This window comes from Egretta garzetta, unplaced genomic scaffold, assembly GCF_000687185.1.
Source record: "Egretta garzetta isolate BGI_Z169 unplaced genomic scaffold, ASM68718v1 scaffold172, whole genome shotgun sequence".
NCBI classification, from domain to species: Eukaryota; Metazoa; Chordata; class Aves; order Pelecaniformes; family Ardeidae; genus Egretta; species Egretta garzetta.
In genome coordinates this window covers 284,653-306,159 of record NW_009258951.1, presented here as the reverse complement: position 1 = coordinate 306,159, position 21,507 = coordinate 284,653, and the positions used below count along the sequence as shown (strand labels likewise).

At 41.9% G+C, this 21,507-nt stretch overlaps 1 protein-coding gene across 1 annotated transcript in view; it reads right to left on the bottom strand.

Annotated features, from left to right (window-relative positions):
* Positions 1–21,507, bottom strand: part of DIS3L2 (DIS3 like 3'-5' exoribonuclease 2) — a 198,126-nt gene that overhangs the window by 138,175 nt on the left and 38,444 nt on the right. Inside the window, 1 exon segment of the mRNA XM_035889935.1 lies at positions 685–919. Within this exon segment, the coding sequence (XP_035745828.1) occupies positions 685–919 (235 nt within the window).

Genomic DNA, 21,507 nt, shown 5'->3' with positions numbered 1-21,507 from the left:
TGAAGGCACATGTTAAATGTGCTAATTGTCAGAATCCTTTCAACAGACAGCTCTTCAGGAGGGGATTTAGTACTAGAAAGGACATGCAAAGAGCAGCATAAGCATAGTTTGGGACAGGGGAGCCTATTTTATTTCGCCCTAAGCAACACTCGATGGTTTGGATGGAATTCAGCTTCAGAATAAAATAGGTTTGCCTTCAAAACAGATCGCATAATTGGCTTTAGGTTTTAGTGCAATTTTCTTTTTAAATGGACCAAATCTTTAAGTTGCTCATAACTCAACTGTTTGAAAACAGCAGCAAACCTAACTGCCCCAAGGAAATCTATTCTTATCCCCAAACTGAGACTCACAGACTGGCCAGCCAAGCTGCGATGAAGGAAACTGCTACAGCAGCATCTTGAATTAAACAGCAACCAGCAGTCCCCAGACAGCCCTGAGAATTGCAAATCTAAAGGTGTGACTTCTGTTTCACAGATTTACTTTGCATCAATCAAAACTACATAAAACCCAGTCCTTAATATCCATTCAAAACTATGAAGGCGGTTTAGCAGAAAGGGATAGAAGTGATAAGGCATTAAGCTTTTATGCCTGTATTTTATATCTTGCAGCAAAGCAAGGCAACAAAGTAATACTTCAACAGTTTGTTCAAATAAAAGGTTTAAATCAGCAATCCGATCTACTCACCCTTTTCAACAGTATCCAGGGAAAGTTTCTTAATGTCACCAGCCAACATATCCTGCAAGTGGTCTTGTCCATGCTCTGCATCATTATCATCAAACTGAGCTTCTATAATGACATCCGGACTTCTAGCATCACCTTTCGCTAACTCTTGAGGAACGCAAGTGCCCAACATATCCTCAGGGACATCTGATTCATGTGTGGCTTCTGTTTCTTTGTCACTACCATCTGGCTTTATTACCTGAAGGAGCAAGGGATTAAAAAAAAAAAAAAAAAGAAAAAAAAAGGCAAGCTAAATCACTGGACTGAAGAAAAAAACCATTATCCTTCCTTTTTCATCTGCATCCCCAAGGAGCTGACAATGAATGTGGGTGCCTGGTGGCACACTGCAATTGCCATGTAATTAGCCACAGATATTGCACAATCGAAAGAGCTACCTCTCGCTAGGATAAAGACGGGAACAGCATGGCTTTTGCAATACCTCAACTGTGACAATAATGTATCCAAAGCGTATCTAGAGCAGAACCATACAGTTCCTGCCAAGCCTCTAATCGGCTCTCCAGAAGTTGGGAGTAAGCACAGAGAGGGAGGAGGATACACTACAATTTAATGAGTTGCTTAGACCATTGTTCACCAAAGATACACTAATCATCCTGGGAAGTCCCAAAACTCAAGCAGTTCCAGCGAATGCTGGGATCATGTCAAAGCACACCTCCGGGAGAGCTCCCCAACACACAATTAGGAACAGACTGAAAAAGTACAGACCAGAGAACATGGTGCCCTGTGACCTGAGGAGGAACTGGACTGTGGCAGCTTGGTAAGGCACCAAGCTTTACATTTATTTTAGGCTCTGGTCTTTTTGTTGAAGGCACTCAATTATGGCTGTTACTTATACAAATCTCCTAATTAATTTAACAAGAGGAATGAACTCTAAATTAGAGTTCAAATTACTTAACCATGAACTAACTGATAATTCAGATAAGTAACTGACACAGATTTGTCCCCACTTTAGTGCAGCAAGGGCACAGGGGGAGGAGAAACCATATGCATAATCACGTCAGACAAAATCATGGTAGGCACCAGACCTGGATGACATCCCTCACTGCATGTGAGGGAGGCAGAAGCTGCTCCATCTCAGGTTATAATCATGAAAGAGGTTCTTATCTTGGATATATATGCCTTTACTGGCATCCTTCACACAACCAACAGCGAGTTGCAAGCACCTACCTGGCCCAGGAACCTAGATCCTGATTTTTGTTTCAAAAGTAAGTTTCACTCAAGCTGTGGTACTTCAGTGTGAGATTTAAATCAGCATGGAATAAGAAATAACCTACTAAACATTAAAAATCACCAAGAAACTGGGTGACCCCATTCCAATGCCCTGCCGGTGACTGAGCTCCTCTCTAGCTGGTGCTTGCCAGGCAAGAACTCCCTGGAGATGCTCCTCCAAGGTCCCCAGTCCTCAGCATTGCTAACATGACAATAGCGACTCACACCACCAGCAATGCAAGCGAAAGGCCCTTTAAAAAATGCAATTTAAAAAAATTCTGGTAACATAATTTACATAATATAGTCACTAGAAATAAGCATAAATAGCCTCAACAGGTCCTAACTGAAGACAACCATTCCCAGTAAGAAAAATACAATCCAAAAAGCTCCACAAATTATTGTTTAGCAACTAAAAAGCGAATAGATCAAATCAGACCTGTACAGGGGAGTCTTTCAAAATTTTACATATACAGATCTACAGTCATGCTTTCAGGCAGTACCTGTTTCTTTGTAATCTTTTCACAATACATAAATACAATCATTTTTAAAACGGGGTTGAATTCAAGTCTTTAAAAATAAAAAACTCAGACAACATTACTTTGAACTCTGGTTACCTTTTGTGACTCTGCTTTCCATCTTTATTTTCGTTTTTTAATATGTATATAATTTGTTACCATAGCAGATTTTGACTCAAACATTAAATTGTGACAAAAAGGGAAAAAGTTTGGCAGAAGGTGGAAAAATGGCCGATTATTAAACCTGGCTACATTTGGTACATAAAATACTGACACACAACAGTCTGGGCAAGAACAGTCTATTAGATTAGGGAGCTGACAAGGCTCCACACGCTAGCGACTCTGCCAGTGTGCTATCCAAAAAGAAAACCAGTGTCAACAGTAATGTTTGGACCCTACCATGGTCAGATGTGGATGTATTCAGCTCTTAAATTTCAATTGCACCACATGTGTGCAAGTGTGCAACTGCAGCAGGAGTTCATTTTCTTCGACCCCTTCAGGTTTTGCCTGCATTTCTTTCTCTCCAAGTCGTTCTTTGGAGAGTGAGAGATGTGTTTTGGGTGCTAAAGTACAAAGCTTTCTCTGTGTAATGCAGCAAACAATGCCAAATATATCTGAACGATAGAAAGTGCTCCTCTTAAGATGCAGCACTGAAAAGCTTATGCTTGAAGAGTTTATGTTGCACTAAAGAAGGCAGCAGACATGGATTTCTTTTTAAATGCTATATGCTAAAATTACTGTGCTTCCCCCAAGCTAGAGGATACACACTGCTGTCACTAGCTAGCATGATACTCCACCTGTGACTACCTAAGCCCCCAGTTACACATTTCCTTATGGATTTGCAAATGGATTTTTAAGTAAAGTTTTCCAGAGTCTACAAAATCACGACCTCCACACAGTGCAGAGCAGCAAAATGTCCAGATGCTGGCAAGCACGGGTGATAGGATTTGTTTTCTTTTTAAGGCCAAGACAGATCATTTAGGCTGACCTCATACATAACAGAGCAGGGAATTTCACCCAAGATTTCTTACATCACAGCAAAAATTTAGGGAAGCTGTACATCACAAGACTGGAAAGCTGCACAAGAGTTTACAAAATCAGGAGCTCAATGGATCCAATTACTCCATTTAAGATGATCAGAGTTCCTGGCCAACATGAGCTCATCACACAGATTCCAAAAAGCAGGATCCTTCTCTATATGAGCAGTGGCAAAACTAACCGTGACAGAATAAGCATTTCTTATATGCAGCATCTCAGAAACCAGAAACTGATGACATTGCACTCTCCTATTTCTTATTATGCTACTGAAGTTCATACATGACATAACACATGCAGCTAGAACATATTGGCACTTATCAGAGACGCAGAATAAATCAAATACACAATTGGCTAAGTCTATCACGTAGTCATACGTGCAGTACAGAGCATCATCTTTTGCCAGTGCAGCTGACTCTGCGTGGACCCAGAAGGAGGGGATTCCCCCATGCTGCATATGCATGAAATGCATGACCCTACCACCACGCAAACATGTCAGGATGCATGGTTAAAGCCCCTTAAAGGACCTTAACTTCCTGACCTGGGAAGTCAAATGTCAACTTTATGGTTATATTATTTTCATATGCTTTCTAATTAAAAAGAATCTTTTAATAAGCATTTTTGTGAAAGTCAGTTGCTTATTTGAAGGTCTGATCCTTAAGATAGTGGCTGAATAAGTTTTCTTCCAACTTTAAACAAACATCTATCACTGAACAAGCATCAAGTTTCTGCCCCACAGTGATTAGTTTGTAAAGTCATAGCTGACTGAACACAAGATCTTTGAATGAAAATCCCATTTCAACCATAAACATAATCAAAACCAGCTAGTGGGCAAGTATATCCTGGCATGGATATGTACAATCTGGACAGCAGCGCGATTACCTCGCTGCATCCAGACCCGTCTTGAAGTAGCCATCAAACGAACAATTGTCCTTACTCAGGAGGAATTTGTTCCAACAGAAAACTGAACCAGGAGTCTGTGCATCTGAAAGCACAGGGGTTACCTCCTGAGCTGCAGGAGAAACTGCTTCTTCTGCCAGAAGCAATCTTATACCTGCCCTATTAGCTCCAAGCTTTTCACAGACTTTCCACCTAAGCCTCACATCCTTAGGTTAACGGTTGGACTTGATGATCTTAAAGGTCTTTTCCAACCTAAACGATTCTATGGACAAAGTCCAGGCCTGTTTCATCTCAGATTGGGTATGGGGGTTTTGTTGCTTCCTTCTCAATGCCAACAGTTAACAACTCATACATTAGCCTACAGTGTCAAACTTCTGAACCAGACCAGTGATTTTCAATCATCTTTGAGCTATTAACCCCCAGGCTTTTGCCAATAAATGCACCAAGCCACCATGTGTTTAAGCCTGATACTAATAGGTTTGCTTTTCTTCCTTATTCATCTCTGATCCTTACAAGCAATCCATGAATCCTCATAGATCTGAAGATGAGACATGGATGACTGCCAGACTAGACATGGTTGGATTGGATGCACTCTGCATGGCTAAGGTCACTGTTTTCAACAACAGAAGTTTGTGCAGAGACCTGAAAGCACCTTGCAGGTAAGGAAGCAGGATCATCTTCCCTACAACTGTTTTGGACATAGCTTCAATAAAAGTGAAATTCTTCATCCCACTCAAAATGCTGGTATTAAAAGGAGGGATTAAAGTATTGAATTTAGACATTTCCAGTAGAACATACTATTCTTGGGATTCTTCAGGTCAAACTTGCCCACCACGCTGCAGGACATCACTATTACTTCAAGCAGAGAGCATCCTAAATTCTTCTTTAAACACCCAACTACTTGTGCTCGGTTTTCGCTACCCTTTTTTCCATAGTAGAACTACTTCAGAAATTCAAAGACAGCATTTGCTTCCACTTAAAAAAGAAACAACAAATAGATACATGACTCATTCTCAAAGAAAAAAAAAAACCAACAAAAAATTGTTTAGGTTTGACAATGACAAGTATGCTTACGACATTTATCACATCAGCCAAATTTGGTCAGCTAGACTTCTTGCGCGGTATCCTTCTTGCCACTCCAGAATTCACCAAAGCCCCCAAAGGAGGTCTTGCAATGAACACGCAGTAGGAAACCCACAAGTACACAGAACAACCCACTGGGAGTTAGGTTTTTGGTGGGATTCCACATAGGTCTGCAGTAGGCCAAGCATTCCCAATAATCTGAAACTAAATATTAAGTCACTGGTAATAAAACTCGCGGATGACAAAGACTTGCAGAGCAGTCAAGTCCAATTGGTGAACAAGGCTGATCTGAATCCAGAATGTTTGAGAATAGCCAAAAGTAAACTCAAATATCTAAGAATATGCAACACATGCCTGTGAATGGGTCTGCCTCAGAAATCGCTGACTCTGAAAAGAATGTGAAAGATTTCTAATAAACAAAAATCTCAGCAATAGGATCCTTAGTATTATAAACAGTAAAAGCAAGCTTAGCTCTGTAATACTGCACTGGTGAGAGATGCCAGACTTGTGCAACGTGTATTTTCATAAGAATACTGGGGAAGGATGGAGATGATATAGCACAATACTACTTCTCCTTAAGTCAGTCAACCCAGCACAACGCCTCATAATGAGTAATCAACCCAAAATGTGTAACATATCCAAAGGATTTTAGAAGCGACAAGCCATTAATGGTAACTCTCTTCACTGGGGCCAACAGATGATGCACAGAGGCTCCTCACGCTGCTACAGAAAGGTGCCACAGATTCACCAGCGAGTGGAAGCTGACAACAGATTCATAGCAGGCAGGCAGCTCACATTAAACAGGGAGGACTAAACATAGGAACAGCTATAGGGGAAATAAGGTCTTCAGCCCAAGCCTGCCTCCTGAGGTCTGCAAACCAAGGTAAGATTCCTTTCCTCCAAAAAATACTTTGGTCAAACACAAGTTGTGCTTTAGCTGTAGGCACATTGTTATGCTCAATCCTGGGTAGAGAGACAAAGTTAAGGTCAGTCATTGCAGCTCTGCAATTGAGCTTTAGTTAAGCAACAAGTTTGAGAAACAGAAACAGGTTGAAAGTGGTTATTTCAAAAGGAAGACAGCTGAAAACAGGGGCTTTGGACCAAGCTACCATCTCACCGTTAAAAAGACCGTTGCTACCACAACACTAACACAAACACCACATTTCATACCAATACTGCAAACACCTGCATCTATTAGTCTCCCAGCTTTTGCCATATTAAACAGGCTTCACTTAAAAGCTGGTTCCCTAATGTTCACTCACGAGGGAGTAGGAACGGAGCCTGGCTAACATGAGGATGCTGTCACAGCTCACACATACATGCTAGAGCCAAGCTACCATAAATATTGCAAGGAAGAGTTTTGCTTTTCTGAAAAGAGCAACCAAACAAAGGCTGGCTCGCTCGAGCTCCTTCTTGGCTGAAGAAAGAATGGCACTTCCAATAAGGGAAAACACACCTGTCCCAGTCACCCTTCCTTCTCCTTATAATCCCACGTACACCAAACAGCTCTGGCAAAGATGACAACTCAGTAAAGGTGACTAGTCTCAGTAGGAGCAGTTACGGCATTGCTTTTAAAATAGCAATAAGGTTAGAGTGGGGGGTTTTGTTGTGGTTTGGGGTTGCTGGTTGGGGTTTTTTTTGTTGGTTTTGGGTTTTTTTACAGTCTTTTAATTCTAAATCACTGGAAGCATTTGCTAACAGCCCACAGGACAGCTATTTTGTATTAAACAGCATGTTATAGTTTATATTCCAGGCATCACATTGGATGCAATAATCATGCAAACATCCAACCCAAAATCTCTCCTCTTGACTAGGAAAGGCTACTTGCTCCTCCCCAGTGGGCTCTGTTGTTCCCAGATGTCACACACAGTTTTGTCATGGCAGTCACTAGAAAGCCATCCTGCCTGTGGCTTCAAAGGGGTAAACGATCTGAGTATGCAAAGGCTTCTTAGAAACAGCAACTTTTCGGAGCTCTTCTCTGACTCGCTCCCACTGCAGGAGGTGAGGGATGGGAGAGAAAAAAATGAAATCTAACGCATGTGTTTTCAAAACAAAATACGGAGACAGATCTGCAATATTCCCATCAAACCTACTGAATCCCCAAAGCTGTCTCTCCCCTACCTCCTCTCTCCTCAGACTAACCTGCAGCAAAGTGAGTTTTTACCACAGAGTTAATTCAAGTAATCAGACTGAGCATCCTGGTTTAGTCCAGCCTGAGCAGACACAGCAGACAGCCCTACACTCAGGCTTGTCAAGCAGCTGCACAAGTAACAGAATAACTGCAGGAAAAAAAAAAAGGTATCTCCAAACCACCACCTTTTCTCACTACATCATCTTGCTTCCACCAATAAACTTGATTCCTGAACAGTTCATTCATCTTCTCTCTATGCTCCAGGCTGTACTTAAACATCACAGGTTACAGTCTGTCCCCTCCAAGTACAGCTCAAGTTCTTCTCCTACCACCTTGCACAAATAACTCGAATAACAAGTGGAAAAGCATCAACAGGGAAAATTCTCAGGACTGACCTTTCCAAATCCTAAAGCCAAAACAAGAAGTGTCTCCTCACCATGTATCTCCACTCCCTATCTGGTCTCTGACCTATCATTTGCCTCCAAAAGCTCCCCGCTCATATTGCCCTGACCCTTGTCCCACACCTACAGTCTGTTTCTAAACATGTTTATCCACACTTCATTATCACCAAGCAGGAGAGCTGCCTCTGCCCCCGCCTCTCTTCAAGTCTACTCCTGCTTTCACCTCTCTGTGGTCTCCCTGAACCCATCTCTCCCAAGTCTGGCTCTTGCACCACTGCCTGTAAGACACTCAGTCCTAGTATCAGCACCACATTCCCTTGGGTTCATTTCACCTGGTTGTCCTAATGGGATAAATTAAACAGCTCCACCTGTACACTCCTGCCTTTTGTACCCTCCAACAACTCCTGAGAAGCAGGAAAAGTTGTCAGAAGCAGCTGCTCCCTGCACACCACTCCAAAACTCCAAAAAGGAGCCACTCTGCAGCCCACAGAGGAAACATCTGAGCTCAAAGAGGTTCCCTTGCCCCAAGCGACATTGAAAGCAGAGCTGGTAAAGGCTCATGACAGGCCTATGGTAGGTCTGTACAACCTTTCCCAAGAACTACTTGGGGATACCTGGGAGAGAGATCTCTCTGGGTTTAAGGGGATTCACACTTCAGAGCTGCTCCATGATATTTAGGGGTGATGAGGGTAACAGTGTCAAGGAGACGTGGGGAACCACAGCGTCCCCATGCCCACTTGCAGGGAACACAGTATGACCTGCTTTGTAGACAAGCCAGCCTGGTAAGGACTCCCAACAGCGTTACAAAGATCTGTGTATTATTATAGCCAGAACAACAAACTTGTTCCACACTTTCCACTCCTGCTTCCACCCCCAGGATTTGATTTGGTGCTAAAAAACCACCCTCTATTTTCAGAATACCTACTGCTATTGCACTGACCTTCCCACACACATTCCCCAAAATACAGGAGTCCCTGGAGCAGAAGCAATAGAGCACACACCTCATGTACCAGCCATGGCTTCCCAACCCACATGCCACTTTTATGCAGCTATATGTTGTCACACTTAAAGCAGTGATGAATACTTAGCCATAGCCCATCATCTGTACAGCAAATCTTTCCAGTGAAAAAAGTTTGACCCTAAGGAGGTGCAAAAGATCTAGTTCAGCATCCAAGCTTTAATGACACCCAGGAATCAACCTTCTCCTACACACTCACAAAATCCAAGGAGGCACACACAGTTCCTCCATCTCCTACCAGCAAATTCTTTTCATAAAAGAGGCCCTTAGAACTGGCAGCCTCCCTGCTGGACCCCAGTGAAATGTTCCTTGTACCTTGGGTCTTTGTATCGCCTGCTCCTCACAAGACCTCCCACTTTGGTGCATCTCATGAGCTGTGTGTTGCACTCCAGGCCACAGCGAACTGGAAACAAGAGTGTAATGCACAGGGCCCAGCTATGAGGTTGCCAGAACATATTGGTTTGAAACATCACAGAAAATATTCGGCTCCATATTTTCAACAGTAGCCAGGAAGAAAATGCATGGAACACTTTTAAGAACTGTTTTTCAAAAGTCATTTAAATCAAATTATGCCCCATCCACACTGGCAGCAAAACCCTCTCTACTAACTGGAACTGGTTTTCTTTTCTTTGTGTGTGTGTTCTTTTCTTTTTGGTTTAACATATTTTTTTTAAAAAAAAACCTGTCTCCCAGCCATCTTTTTCTGGTAATGTGGACAGGCACTGCAACACTACAGGAATGGGTGCCAGGACAAAACCTATGATGCACAGTCCTAGAATAAATCACTCAAGAGGGGTGGATTAGAGGAAGAGAGCAACGTAAGGTTACATCTTCAGAGGTACGATTCTCTGAAATCACTGCGTTTTCAGCAAACTACTGCAGAAAGATATCCAGTTTGTATCTAATCTAGAGAAGCAGACAGGTTTTTGGATTATTTGCAACTTCAAGACAATACCATGAATCAATATATATTTTTAAAGATGTAATTATTACACAGTGCTTGCATGTAATCAGAAAAGAATCTACTTGTGCTGAGTGTGTATCATTTGAAAGCTGCAATGCCAAGCAAATCCACACCGTTGGCTCGCACAAACCCAAAGTATTATCCATTACTGCCTTTTTTTTTTTTTAAACAATACAAGTATGTATGAAAAACATATTTCCTGGAAGCAATGATACTCTTTGAAGACTTATTCAACACTTCATAAACCAAACAAGCCTGCACCCGCACGTGCCCGTAAGAGGAAAGTGGGTTGACAATGCAAGCTAATTGAAATGTACTGGAAGGGCTATCCAAGGTATTTGCATACCTATACCTCCCAAGGCTACATAGGTCTGAAGCTTTGTTCAGAACTGTGTAAAAATGATTTCCCATGTGTCTATGAAAATCTCTTACTGGTGATCAGCACTGTAACTCATCAAGGCAGGAAACAAACAACTCAACCAAGAGTTAAGCACGTCGGGGCTTGTGCCTTAAGCCCCTCACCTTTTTTTATTCCTTTTGATCGGGCTCCGAGTGCCAGTTCCCAGGGGTCTCAGCCCCGCGCATGTTTTGACACACTTTCAGAGCCCAGAATGGTACACCTGGGACAAAGCACACACTGTTCAGGAAGTGCACAGGGGCCAAGAAAAGCAATAGAAATTTCCACAGTTAACTTGCATTACTGGTTGCCAATAAGCCTCTTATTATGAAAACCCGTAATTGGAAACTGTCATATTACAGAACAATTTATGGAAGTTTTCAGAGTATATATGCCCCGGTGGGAACTTCCTTTGACTGGTGTGTTCCATGAGCCCAGGTCTGCTTATTTATTCACACAGTGGGAGAAGAGCACCAGGAACCCAAACAAGTCATTCCCGAAGCGTCACCAAGACTCCCACTTTAGGAGCGCTTCGAATAGTTCTCAGCTCTTTAGTCTTTCCAGTCATCCATCTTTATGGCTGCATTCAGTCAACAGCTGGGCTGCCCTACCTTTAATTCACTTCATTCTCTGCATAAACACTCTTGCACTTAGATTGTGATCAACTGCTCCTTTGAGGACACAGAAGGCAAAATGCAGCTGCTCTGGGCTGAGTGCATCCTACTATGCCTGCCTCAATCCTATCAAATGAGCTTGGCAAAATTAGATCCTACTCCTACAGTCTCTACCCTGTCACACCAGGGAAAATGGCACCTAGATTAATTCCTAAACCAGATTTCAGTTGTATTAAAATATGGCTCCAACCAACAACAAAAGCCTCCCCCAATGCCAGCATGATACTACTAAAGTAAACAGCACAAAACCAGCCAGTGCATCCTTTGCAGATAGAAGGTAAAGGGATTTAATAACATGTGCTGGAGACTCATCCCAGGAGACTTTTAGCAATGTAAGACTAGAAGTCCACTTTAACACTACACTTTCCATACAGAAGCAGCAGGTACCATCTGCCGAAGCGGTTTCTCACTATAGGCAGCCCCATCCTGTAGAAAATGGGTTGAGACCTCAGCTGACCATCAGGTTAACTGTATTTTGGCATGCTGCATGGCTGCCAGTTCCAGTCATGCATACCAAGACCACTGAACTTGGTACCTTCCCCATCACCTTGGGACGGGCGCTGAAAAGGCTCTGTGCTCAGGGGAAGCTGTGGCAGAACAGGCACAGACACGGCTGAAGATGACCACCTGCAGAGGAAAGGAATTGGAGGGGATAATCCCTCCAAGCATGGTAAATCAGGGAAAAGAAAATCAGGATGATTCACTGGGGATAAAAGATAACAGCTTCCTCTACTGTCAAGAGCTTTCTGTGTCCCTTAAAGTGATTTCTGAAGAGAAGACAAGCTGCGTGCCAAACATACTCCTTCACACTTGGTATCAGCAAATTCTGACTCCGGACAGCATCCACTGCGACATAGAGCACCAAGTGCCTGTGGAGGAGAGGAAGGAGATGACAGCAGCACATTTTGCTCAATTCCTGCAAATACACAGCCTGAGTTTTCAAACTGGGAACATTCCCCACCCGTGACCTAAACCTGCTACAAATCCATTTATTTGGGCTTCCTGACTTAGACACCGTTTTGCTCAAATGCACAGAGGAGTCCTTGAATTCCTACTTAGAAAGCACAGGTGGGACTGCCTTCATGTTAAATCACTGTTACAGCCAGGAAATCCCAGACTTCCATACCTATCCTAGATTCTCAACAGGTTCCTTATGAAGTGTGTATGGAAAATAATCCTGCTTGCAATCGCCCATGACTTTTGGTAACTCATTCAATCCCTCTTGCCTAGTTTGCACTACTTGACCCTGTGCTAGGCAGATCCGCGTATTCTGCACTGAAGACGTTACAGCTGGATTTCACACAGCTCACAAGGCAGAGTCTGAGTGTGAAAAGAAAGCTGAAAATAGCAAAACAGCTGTGGTAAAGCCACACACAAATGCCTGACAGTTTTCATAAATGAAGTATCTTGGGTTGCTCTGCTTCATGGGTATCAAAGCAAGAACATGTCAAAGAAAAACACATCAAGGCAGCTGGGGAGGCAGGTGTCCCAGGGGAAAGTGAGGGGGTATTTTTCCACTCAGAAAATGGGGATGATATTTGGTTTACATGCATATGTGAGCACTTGTGTTTCCAAACACTTCATCCAGGTTCAAAGCGGTACTGAACTCTTGGGGGCTTATCGGAAACACTAACACACCGGTTAGCTTTCTAGGAACGGAGAGAGGCTCTCTCTCTTCTCCCCACCCAGGGACTAAGGCTTAACCACACAGACCCATGTTCAGGGTTTCACAACTGTAGATCAGACTTTCACAGCAGGTATTCATATAACCGAAGGGCAGCATTAGTTTATTTACAGCTGCTTGTTGAAATTAAGACAGGATGGAAACAAATGCCCTGCAATTCCAAAAACAAAGCACTACTACTTTTTTCATCGTTGGGAGAAATCAAATTCTTACTTCTACACACAAAGCTAACAGGCTTATTGCTAATCCCAGCAATTATTGAATCCCTATTTAAAGATGACCTGAGACATCATTCTGTTGTATTGCACTTGGGAATATCATTAGGGCAGTAAAACACAAGGGAATATCATTGAAACAGTAAACCAGAAGCAAAATCATTAACAACTTCATAGTTATAACCATAATACACCTCTTCTTAAGTTTCAGGCACTTACTAATAAGTTTTGGCAATTTGCTTATCCATGCCTATCCAAATAAAACCAAAATTTCAACTAGTTTAGAACCAAATGATCTGATTCTGAAATGTTTAGGTAATTGTCTATTCTAAGAAAACTAAATTTTTAATATAAACTTCTTCACTGAACTCACCTCCAGCAGCAAAATGAGTTCGCCGAGTTGCTCTGCATAAACACAGTTCTGCTATGACTTTTTTGTGTTTATGTAGCTTCATCTATACACAAGCAACAGCACCGAACAACTAATTTCCTTCTAAAAGCAAGTCATGAACCTGCCACAACAGAAGACATACTAGAAGGAAAGGCATAAGAACAGGGTAAGGGGTCTGTCTCCAGGGAATTGGTAGGTCTGCCTTTTCCTGCTAGAAGGCAAGGAAATGCCCATTCAAGGCACAGGTTCCACACACCGCTATCTCTGACAAAACGCATCCTTCCCAGGGTTATTTATTTCCTAGTTGTGCTCAGCTGTCCCAGTCCGAACCAGGGACACACCGAACCAAGGGCTGTACCAAAATGTGTACAACATTCCTAAAAGTTCTCTGGAGCATTAGCAAGTTTTTATTAATGCCAAAATGCATTAACAGGAGGGAATAGATGAGAACAAGAAGGTTACACACAGATTGCCTTTGAAAGGAACCCACATTAAAGGGAAATTCAAGTAAACTCACTCGAGTTTCTATTTACAACTAGGGGTCAAAGGTGCAGCAAAGACGCTTCTTGAAACAGATGGGTGATGCTCAGCATTTTGCTTAGGACACATATTGCTGCAGTGTTTTCTCTCCGTCTAGTGAAAACAATCCATATCACCAGGCTTCCTCTTGAAATGGCGGCAGGGAAATGACTGCTGGCATTTGCGTCATATGGATCTGCTCACATTACTTAGTGACGAATCTTATTAAAAAGCAAGTACCTCAAGCAAAATGTCTATAGCTCAGTTTGCTTGCATTTACCTTTAGCAACATGGTATGCTTCATTAAATTTCGAAGCAATGTTTATTAGAAGAGTAAAACACACCAGCATCCTTCACCAGGCTTCTCAGCTTATTTTCATGACGTCAATATTCAGGTTGATTTAATCCAGTGAAAATATACATTGATTAAACATGGTCTCAGAGCATCTCCTGCAGCTCTGCAAAATGCAATAAATAGGAATGATATATTTTTACTTCTTTCCTTCAGAATAGGATTTACCACTACCATAAACAAGGTATATGTCACCTTTGCAACCAGCAATTTAAAAAGCTTCTCCCTGCAGCGAGCACTGGGAAGGACTGGCCACCACGGAGTTCCCTGCTTCTTGTTACCCTCTTGGTACCCTCCGGTCATTTTTTCCTGCCTGGCAATGGATGCTGTTTATCAAAAGCTTTTCCACAGAATGAATCAAAAGTTAAGCTCAATTGTTGTAACTCAATTGAAAATTTAATGCAGGGCAAGGGACTACTAATGCTGGGGGGTTTCTGTTGTACTGCTTCTCTACAAGGTGAGTACCACTAACAAGAGATTTCAGCGTATACTTCTCCTCTGTAACCTCAACTTACAAAGCAGCCCAGATTTTCCTTCCTTCCCTCTCTCAAAATTCATTAAAAAGCCTTATTCAAGCCAAGACTTTGTATACAAGTTTTCTGCCAAGACGAATTTTTTTACAAGTGAGTTTTAAGCTCCTTTAAAAAAAAAAAATCCAAAAATTTATGATGGAAATACTGACAGTGCCCATAATCACAAGTACAGAAACATTATTGCGATAGGTAGTTCATATCCCATCCAAAAATAAAAGTTGGTCTCTCAACCAAATTCCACATTCGTTCTGTAACAATGTCCGTTATGAGATCAGTAAAAACAGGTGCAAACAAAAAAATATTGGGGATTTAAACACTGATGATGGCAGCCTAAAGCCATCACTTTGGTCGTTAAACTCTGATTGTGCAAGATTTTTTTTTAGAAAGTCTTGAATTACTTTATAACTCATTTCTCCTGGGCAAACTCTTCTCTTAGTGGTCATCACAGGCTAACTTGGCAAATCTTTGTATCGTGCTTCCAAATCCTAATAGCTTGGCCATTCCCAGAAATTATTAATATACTGATTTATATTCAGTTTTGTCAATTTTCTCTCTTGGCTCAGCCTGATGAAGCCCACCACCATACATGTGCAGCTCAGACAGTCACACAGAAGCCAGCTATTCCCTGCTGACAGACTAAAGCTCTGCCCTACGACTTGCCAGGAGTTCTCCCCACCACCTCAGGATAAACTTTGTGTTCCAGTAAGAAGTAGATGGCTGCAGACTGCAACAAACCGAATCTCGCAGGCTGTGAAAAAGCAGTGATGAGCCACCTGCAACACTGCCTGGAAGAGTTATACCTCAAGCAGAAAGAATCAGTGTCCACCTGTAGCAATACATTCCTCTGAATGTTCTGAACACGCTTCCAATTCTCATAACAAATACGCAGCAAACACCGTGATGCAAAGCACTACAATAAAAATTATGCGCTTGGTTGTGTTAAAGAGGTACAAAGCCGAGGTGCTAACGGGCCATGTGGGGAGGCACCACAGCGTCAGGTGTTAACCTCATTCAACAGTCTTGCAAAATGAATCTGAGAATGGCAAAATTCAGAAGCACAGCTCAAAAACATGTGACTGTGAACTAGCCTTGACACCTGCTTATGTCATTAATAAAATATTTAATATATGAAGAACACTGGGTCTCCAAAAGTGCCTTAACCGGTGCTGAAATGTGTTAGTCATCCAACAAGAACTCTCACTTCAACACTGGAAATTACAGGACAAGGAAATCAAATCAAACCTTTACAAGGTAGCCAGCAAAAAACACTAAGCCTGGACTGTGCTACCTGCAAACATTTGTTACTAAAAATTACAGTCCTTTTTACCAGAAAGGAGGGGAGTATCTCTCCCTTGCAGTACACTGTGTAGAATTACTGGACTGAGACAGGCAGCTACACAGAGCTTTCAATATGCTCTCTAAACAAGCCCAGTAAATTCAAAACTGCTTCCTACAGATCTGCTGAATGTAAAGCAATCTTCACTTGTTCAATCTTCCCCTCTGGGTAAAAATAAGTATGGGATGACATTTAACCATTTTCCTTACCTGGAAGAAGTTATTTCAAGAATATCTACAAAGGTAAACTGTAATACAGTAAATGCATTAATAATAAAATGTTTAAGCAGCTTGACAAAAGAAAAAAAGGCAAATTCACACCTAGCAAAAAGGCAGGCTGTTCCAGAAGGCTAAGAAGAAAGTAAATTTGTGTTCATTACAATTATTTATGTATCATTTACTTAAGCTGTTTCCATAACTACTTCTGACACGTAACTTAAGAGGTCTTGAGAGGCATATTCTTGAAACTCCACAAGTGACAGGACTAAATCTCAGCTCCACTTCATCACAGGGAAGTTTGGAAAGGAGCCTCTGGAAACAGTACCGCTGCTCGGCAACTCACCAACTGAGTTTATGTTTATCTTGTAAAAAAAGAAGGTTAGCCCTTTCATGTACACACACTTTTAAGATAATAGGATTTTCTTCACAGTTTCAAGTTAGGCACTGAAGTACTTTGTTATGACTAGTTTTATCACATTGAATCCAAATGCTCTGGATTATTAATCAACTCTTCTGACAGGTCTCCAATAATGAAACATGCCATGCAGCTCACAGTGACTCACCATTAGTCTTAAGCTGATAAAACAGAAAAGGAAGACAGGCCAGTTCTCAGATCTTACCCAGGCGGCCCACAGCTTTAGGAAACCCCTTCCACATGCTTTCTCACCAGCAAAACCAGTGAGTTTGTTAGCTTTGACATGGCAAACTTCCCACTCGCCTGCTCCCATTCTACCGTAGATGACAGCTACTGCATCAAAGACTATCAGTACCCAAAGCATTTACGCTGTCTCGAGAGCTGAGGACACGCAAAAAGCAAGTTGATGCTCTCTCAAGTAAAACATTAAGCCCTCCGCTTCCTTTTTGCTTAATACCTCCTTAAATTCTCAGCCTTGTTTTGAAATGTCTGTTCACCCTTCAAGCTAATTTGCTGTTTTACCATGTACCATGGGACACCTATGCCACAACACCATTATCAGAAGAAGAAACCACTTCACACAGCAGCTTGTTCTCAGGCTGCTGGGGATCTAAATTCAAATCCCACTTCACCATTTGGGACCCAAAGTCACCACTTCCACCTCCACAGTTTGGCTATGCTGGGCTCTGGCACTGGGAGATGGAGGATGAGTAGAGAGAAAGTAAACGAAGGAGATAACATAGGAGTAGAGATCAGCCATGTGAAGTGTTGAAGCATGCACACTCTCCCAACTCAGTCTACCCGTTCTTGCCCACAGACTAACGAATAAAGTACTTTATAAGCCCTAGCTCCCCAATTATACAGCACTGGAAGAAGTCAAATGACACGGGGAGGTTGCACATTAGGCACTGGCAGTAACTGCAGTTCTTGCTTAAGCAATTATAACAAGCTGAGGAATATTTGCTCCCTACCCTGCAACACCCCCCTGCACACACGCGCTGCTGGGTAGCATCAGCAGCTCCATCGGTGCTCTGCTGGGGCAGCACCCCCCAGAAACCCCAGCCCCCCTTCACTGCCCTTTTATGAAGTTAAAGCTTTTGCTGCATGTTGCAGATGATTAAATGGCTTTTACAGTCCCTGATCCAAAACAAATTAAAAGGGATACAAGTCCAAAAACATCTGGTGATAAGCGTTTGTTCACAGTGAAACAATTAAACGGAAGGATTTGTCTTGTTAAACATACAAAAGGTTATCGATAACCTACCAGTTCACACCATGTCTTCCAGCACCAGGGAGGGACCGGTTCCCACTCCGTAACAACACACCTGTGCTGCCAGCCACGAGCAGGCACGGCCAGCCACCTCCAAAGGCATCCTTCCCCTGAGGAGCACGTCCAAACTGACTGAGAACAGCTTCTGAAGAGCAAAGGCTATCTGCAGTGCAAACTTGACTTCAAACCAAGTACATGATCAAACCTGCTTCCTTGTAAAAACCTTAATAGGACTCCACCATAATTAAATTAAGCAAGTTATTCAATTCTCAACTAATAATTTTCTTTCTAGTTTGACCACATTGTAAAGTTGTCTTAAAACCTCCCAAAAGTTATTTTACTGCATTATGCACAGTCTTACAATTGAAATGTTCTACCCAAGCTCTACAATATGAGTGGTTTTCAAATTTTTTTAACAGAATATTGCGTTCTTTGCCCTGCACAGTCCATACACCCCCAATTTATCAAACCCTTAGCCTAGGCTAGTTAAAAATAAAGCCAATACTTCAAAAACTGAATGAAAACCAGTTTCACTTCTCACACCATTCAACTGTATGCCTCTTATTTTATCCTCTCATCATGACTTTATGAGCTGCTCCCACCAAATTCCACTTCAAATGACACTGAAGAAAGCTATGAATTTGTAGCTGAAAGATGCAACTTAAACATTTAATATCTTCAAAACTGCCAACAATATAAAAAAAAATGAGGCAGGAGCAGCAAGCTCTAAAAGCACCGAGACCTGATCTAAAAGAAAAACAGAAAGTTGCTATGGTGTTTTGAAATTAGGGATCAAGGTAGATTAACATACAAATCAGTCTCGCTATGAGACGCTGTTCTCGCCTGTATAAATAGTTCACAGAAAGTCATATAGAACATGGATATTGCAACAGAGGTACAGTGAAACAAGCATGCTATGTCCCCACCATACAGAAAGTAGTCTGTATTATTTTTCTTTAATGAGAAAACAAAACTTTTAAAGCATAAGTTACTCCAGCATATTAGCTCGAAACCTTGCAAGCTACAGTTATGTACCTATGCATTTCTTGGGAATTTAAACTGCTCTTGTTCCTTTCAAACAGTCAAAAATTGCCACACAAATACCAATGTACTCTTGACCTCCACAGGGAGCGGCTCATTCCTGCCTAACACGCCAACAACTGCTTAAGATGAAGTTTACTCATCACTGGCCTAACACGCTCATCTATCATATCAGAACCGCCACGTGCACTTGTATGATTTACTAGATTCTAGAAGTATTCACTTATAACGAATATTAGTTTTTCCAAAGCAAGCCCCAAAAGTTTAAACATATCCTAACAACTCCAGGTCTGTCTTTTTTTTTTTTTTTTTCTCCCCTTGTAGCAAAATGGAAGCACACGTGTCAAGTTTTCATCCTGGAGTCACCAGCTGCAAAGATTCATCCTAAGAGAAAATTCTTCCAATGAGTCTTTCCACAGGCACAACAACATAAAATGAAACCATTTTAACACACAGCATTTTACTTTAACTAATCCATAAAAAACCAACTTCAAAATAAACCTCTAAAGTCAGTCTTCTGCCAGAACAAGTTTTACTGTAGACTTGCACTCAGTTCTCTTGAGTGTCTACCACAGAAAGGCTAACCTCAGCTTTAACTATAGTATTTACACAAGTGTAAGTATCCTGTAATGTATAATGTATTAAGGCACGATTTAAACCTTCTTCAGTGAAAATTTTTTAAAACCATCCTTGTCTGTCTGTATTCACTGTCATTTTTCAAAGACGCATGAACTGGGCTTTTCTGTTCTAAACTCACCCATTTATTCTGTATTTAGTTCTGCACAGTGAGACTCTCAGGAAGACCTTGCTGGAAAAATCTCACAGGTTTTAGGTAAAATTTTTTAGAACCATGTATCAAAGATAATTGGGGTGGGGGGAGCTTTTTTATTTTTATTGTGAAAAAAGGTTATGTATACCTGGTAAAGAAATAAACCAGGCTTCCTCTGGTATATCTTGGGAAACAGCAGAGGTTTTGCTAAGCCCACATTATTTTTCATTTCAGAGCTGAGGGGATGCAACGCAGCAGAAGATGCTGATGCTGTTCTGACTAACCCTGGGAAATAGAGACTTGAAAAATTTGTAAAGGTGGCAGCAATTAATAAAGCAGCACCTGTGGCAAATTTAAAATTCAATGTTCATGTTTTCATCACATTTTTATATCATAATCCTATAATGTACGGTACATCCAGCCATGGACTCAGCTGGAAAAAATGGTCAACGCAGTTTAAACAAAGAGCAGTTCCTGGGGTTTCTTGCTATCCAGGATATAGGAACCACATTATACACATCCTCACATCTGCAAAGAGGACGAGATAGACACAACAGCATAGAGCTGCTCATTAGAGGCAAGTATTTGCTCTCATCCTGGACCACCTCACCCAAGTGACATGGATCAACCTATGCAACCAGCTACTTTCACATATGAAGTTAAGGCTGAGGCAAGGTGCAGGGCACATTGTTCAGGCCATGGAGGGGTAGGAGGGAGTGTGCCCAGCCTGCCAAGCGGCAGAGGTGTTGAGGCAAGTCGATGAAGACAAAAGGATCTGGATGTGAAACATCCGAAGGAAGAGTATTTGACAAATACTTAGCGCTTTCTAAAGCAATCGATCCTTAGCTGGTGAAACCACAGTGTTTAATCAGAGAGGGTGATAGGCAAGTGTTGGGAGCTCTATTTCCTAATACCACAAAAGCCCTGCACAAAGAGTTACCTATATTTTGTTGTCTGTCATTTTGTACAACGCCCTTCCCTCAAGCACTGGTCCTTAGAATGCATTTTACATTGTTAGAGGAGATTAGTTTAACTGCAGATTATTTTCTTCATTTTCTTCCTTTCATTCACAAAGCACTTAACAGAAATCAGTGCTTGGGAACTGGAGCTCTGAAGCACAGCCTATTTATGATCATAGCAATTAATTGCTCAAATACAAGCCTCAGGTCCCAGGACCATTCCCATGTCACCGAAGTTGGCTGCTGCTCTGATGTGCCACTCATCCCCAAGAAACCAGTGTTGTTAACTTGCTTAAGTGGCTTTGCTGGTGCAGGAGGGTGGACAGATGAATAACTGACCACTGGATAATGCTGACTCCTTCAGTGACAAAAAGACAATAATTTAAAAAAAAAAAAAAAATCCAATTTTGACATGTGGTAGTGTTTTTGTCAGCAAAAAGTCTGCCCAAGGTCTCAGTCAGCTCATAGGAAATTACTGTACAGACAGAGACACTGCCCTGACAAGGCCAGCCTTCCCCTCCCAGCCTTTCCTTTACTTGACAGTCACGGCTGCCACCACACCTAGTCTTTGGGCTCCATTATATCTTAGCCACTGATAGGAGTCACCCCATGGGAAAGTAGGATGGTGGGACTAAAATGATGTCAGGTACCATGAAGAACATTTTCCTTTTTTGCTTTACAAACTTTTGAACCTTACAAAAAGGAAGCCATCCACTTCTATGCCTTTTTTTTTTTTCCCT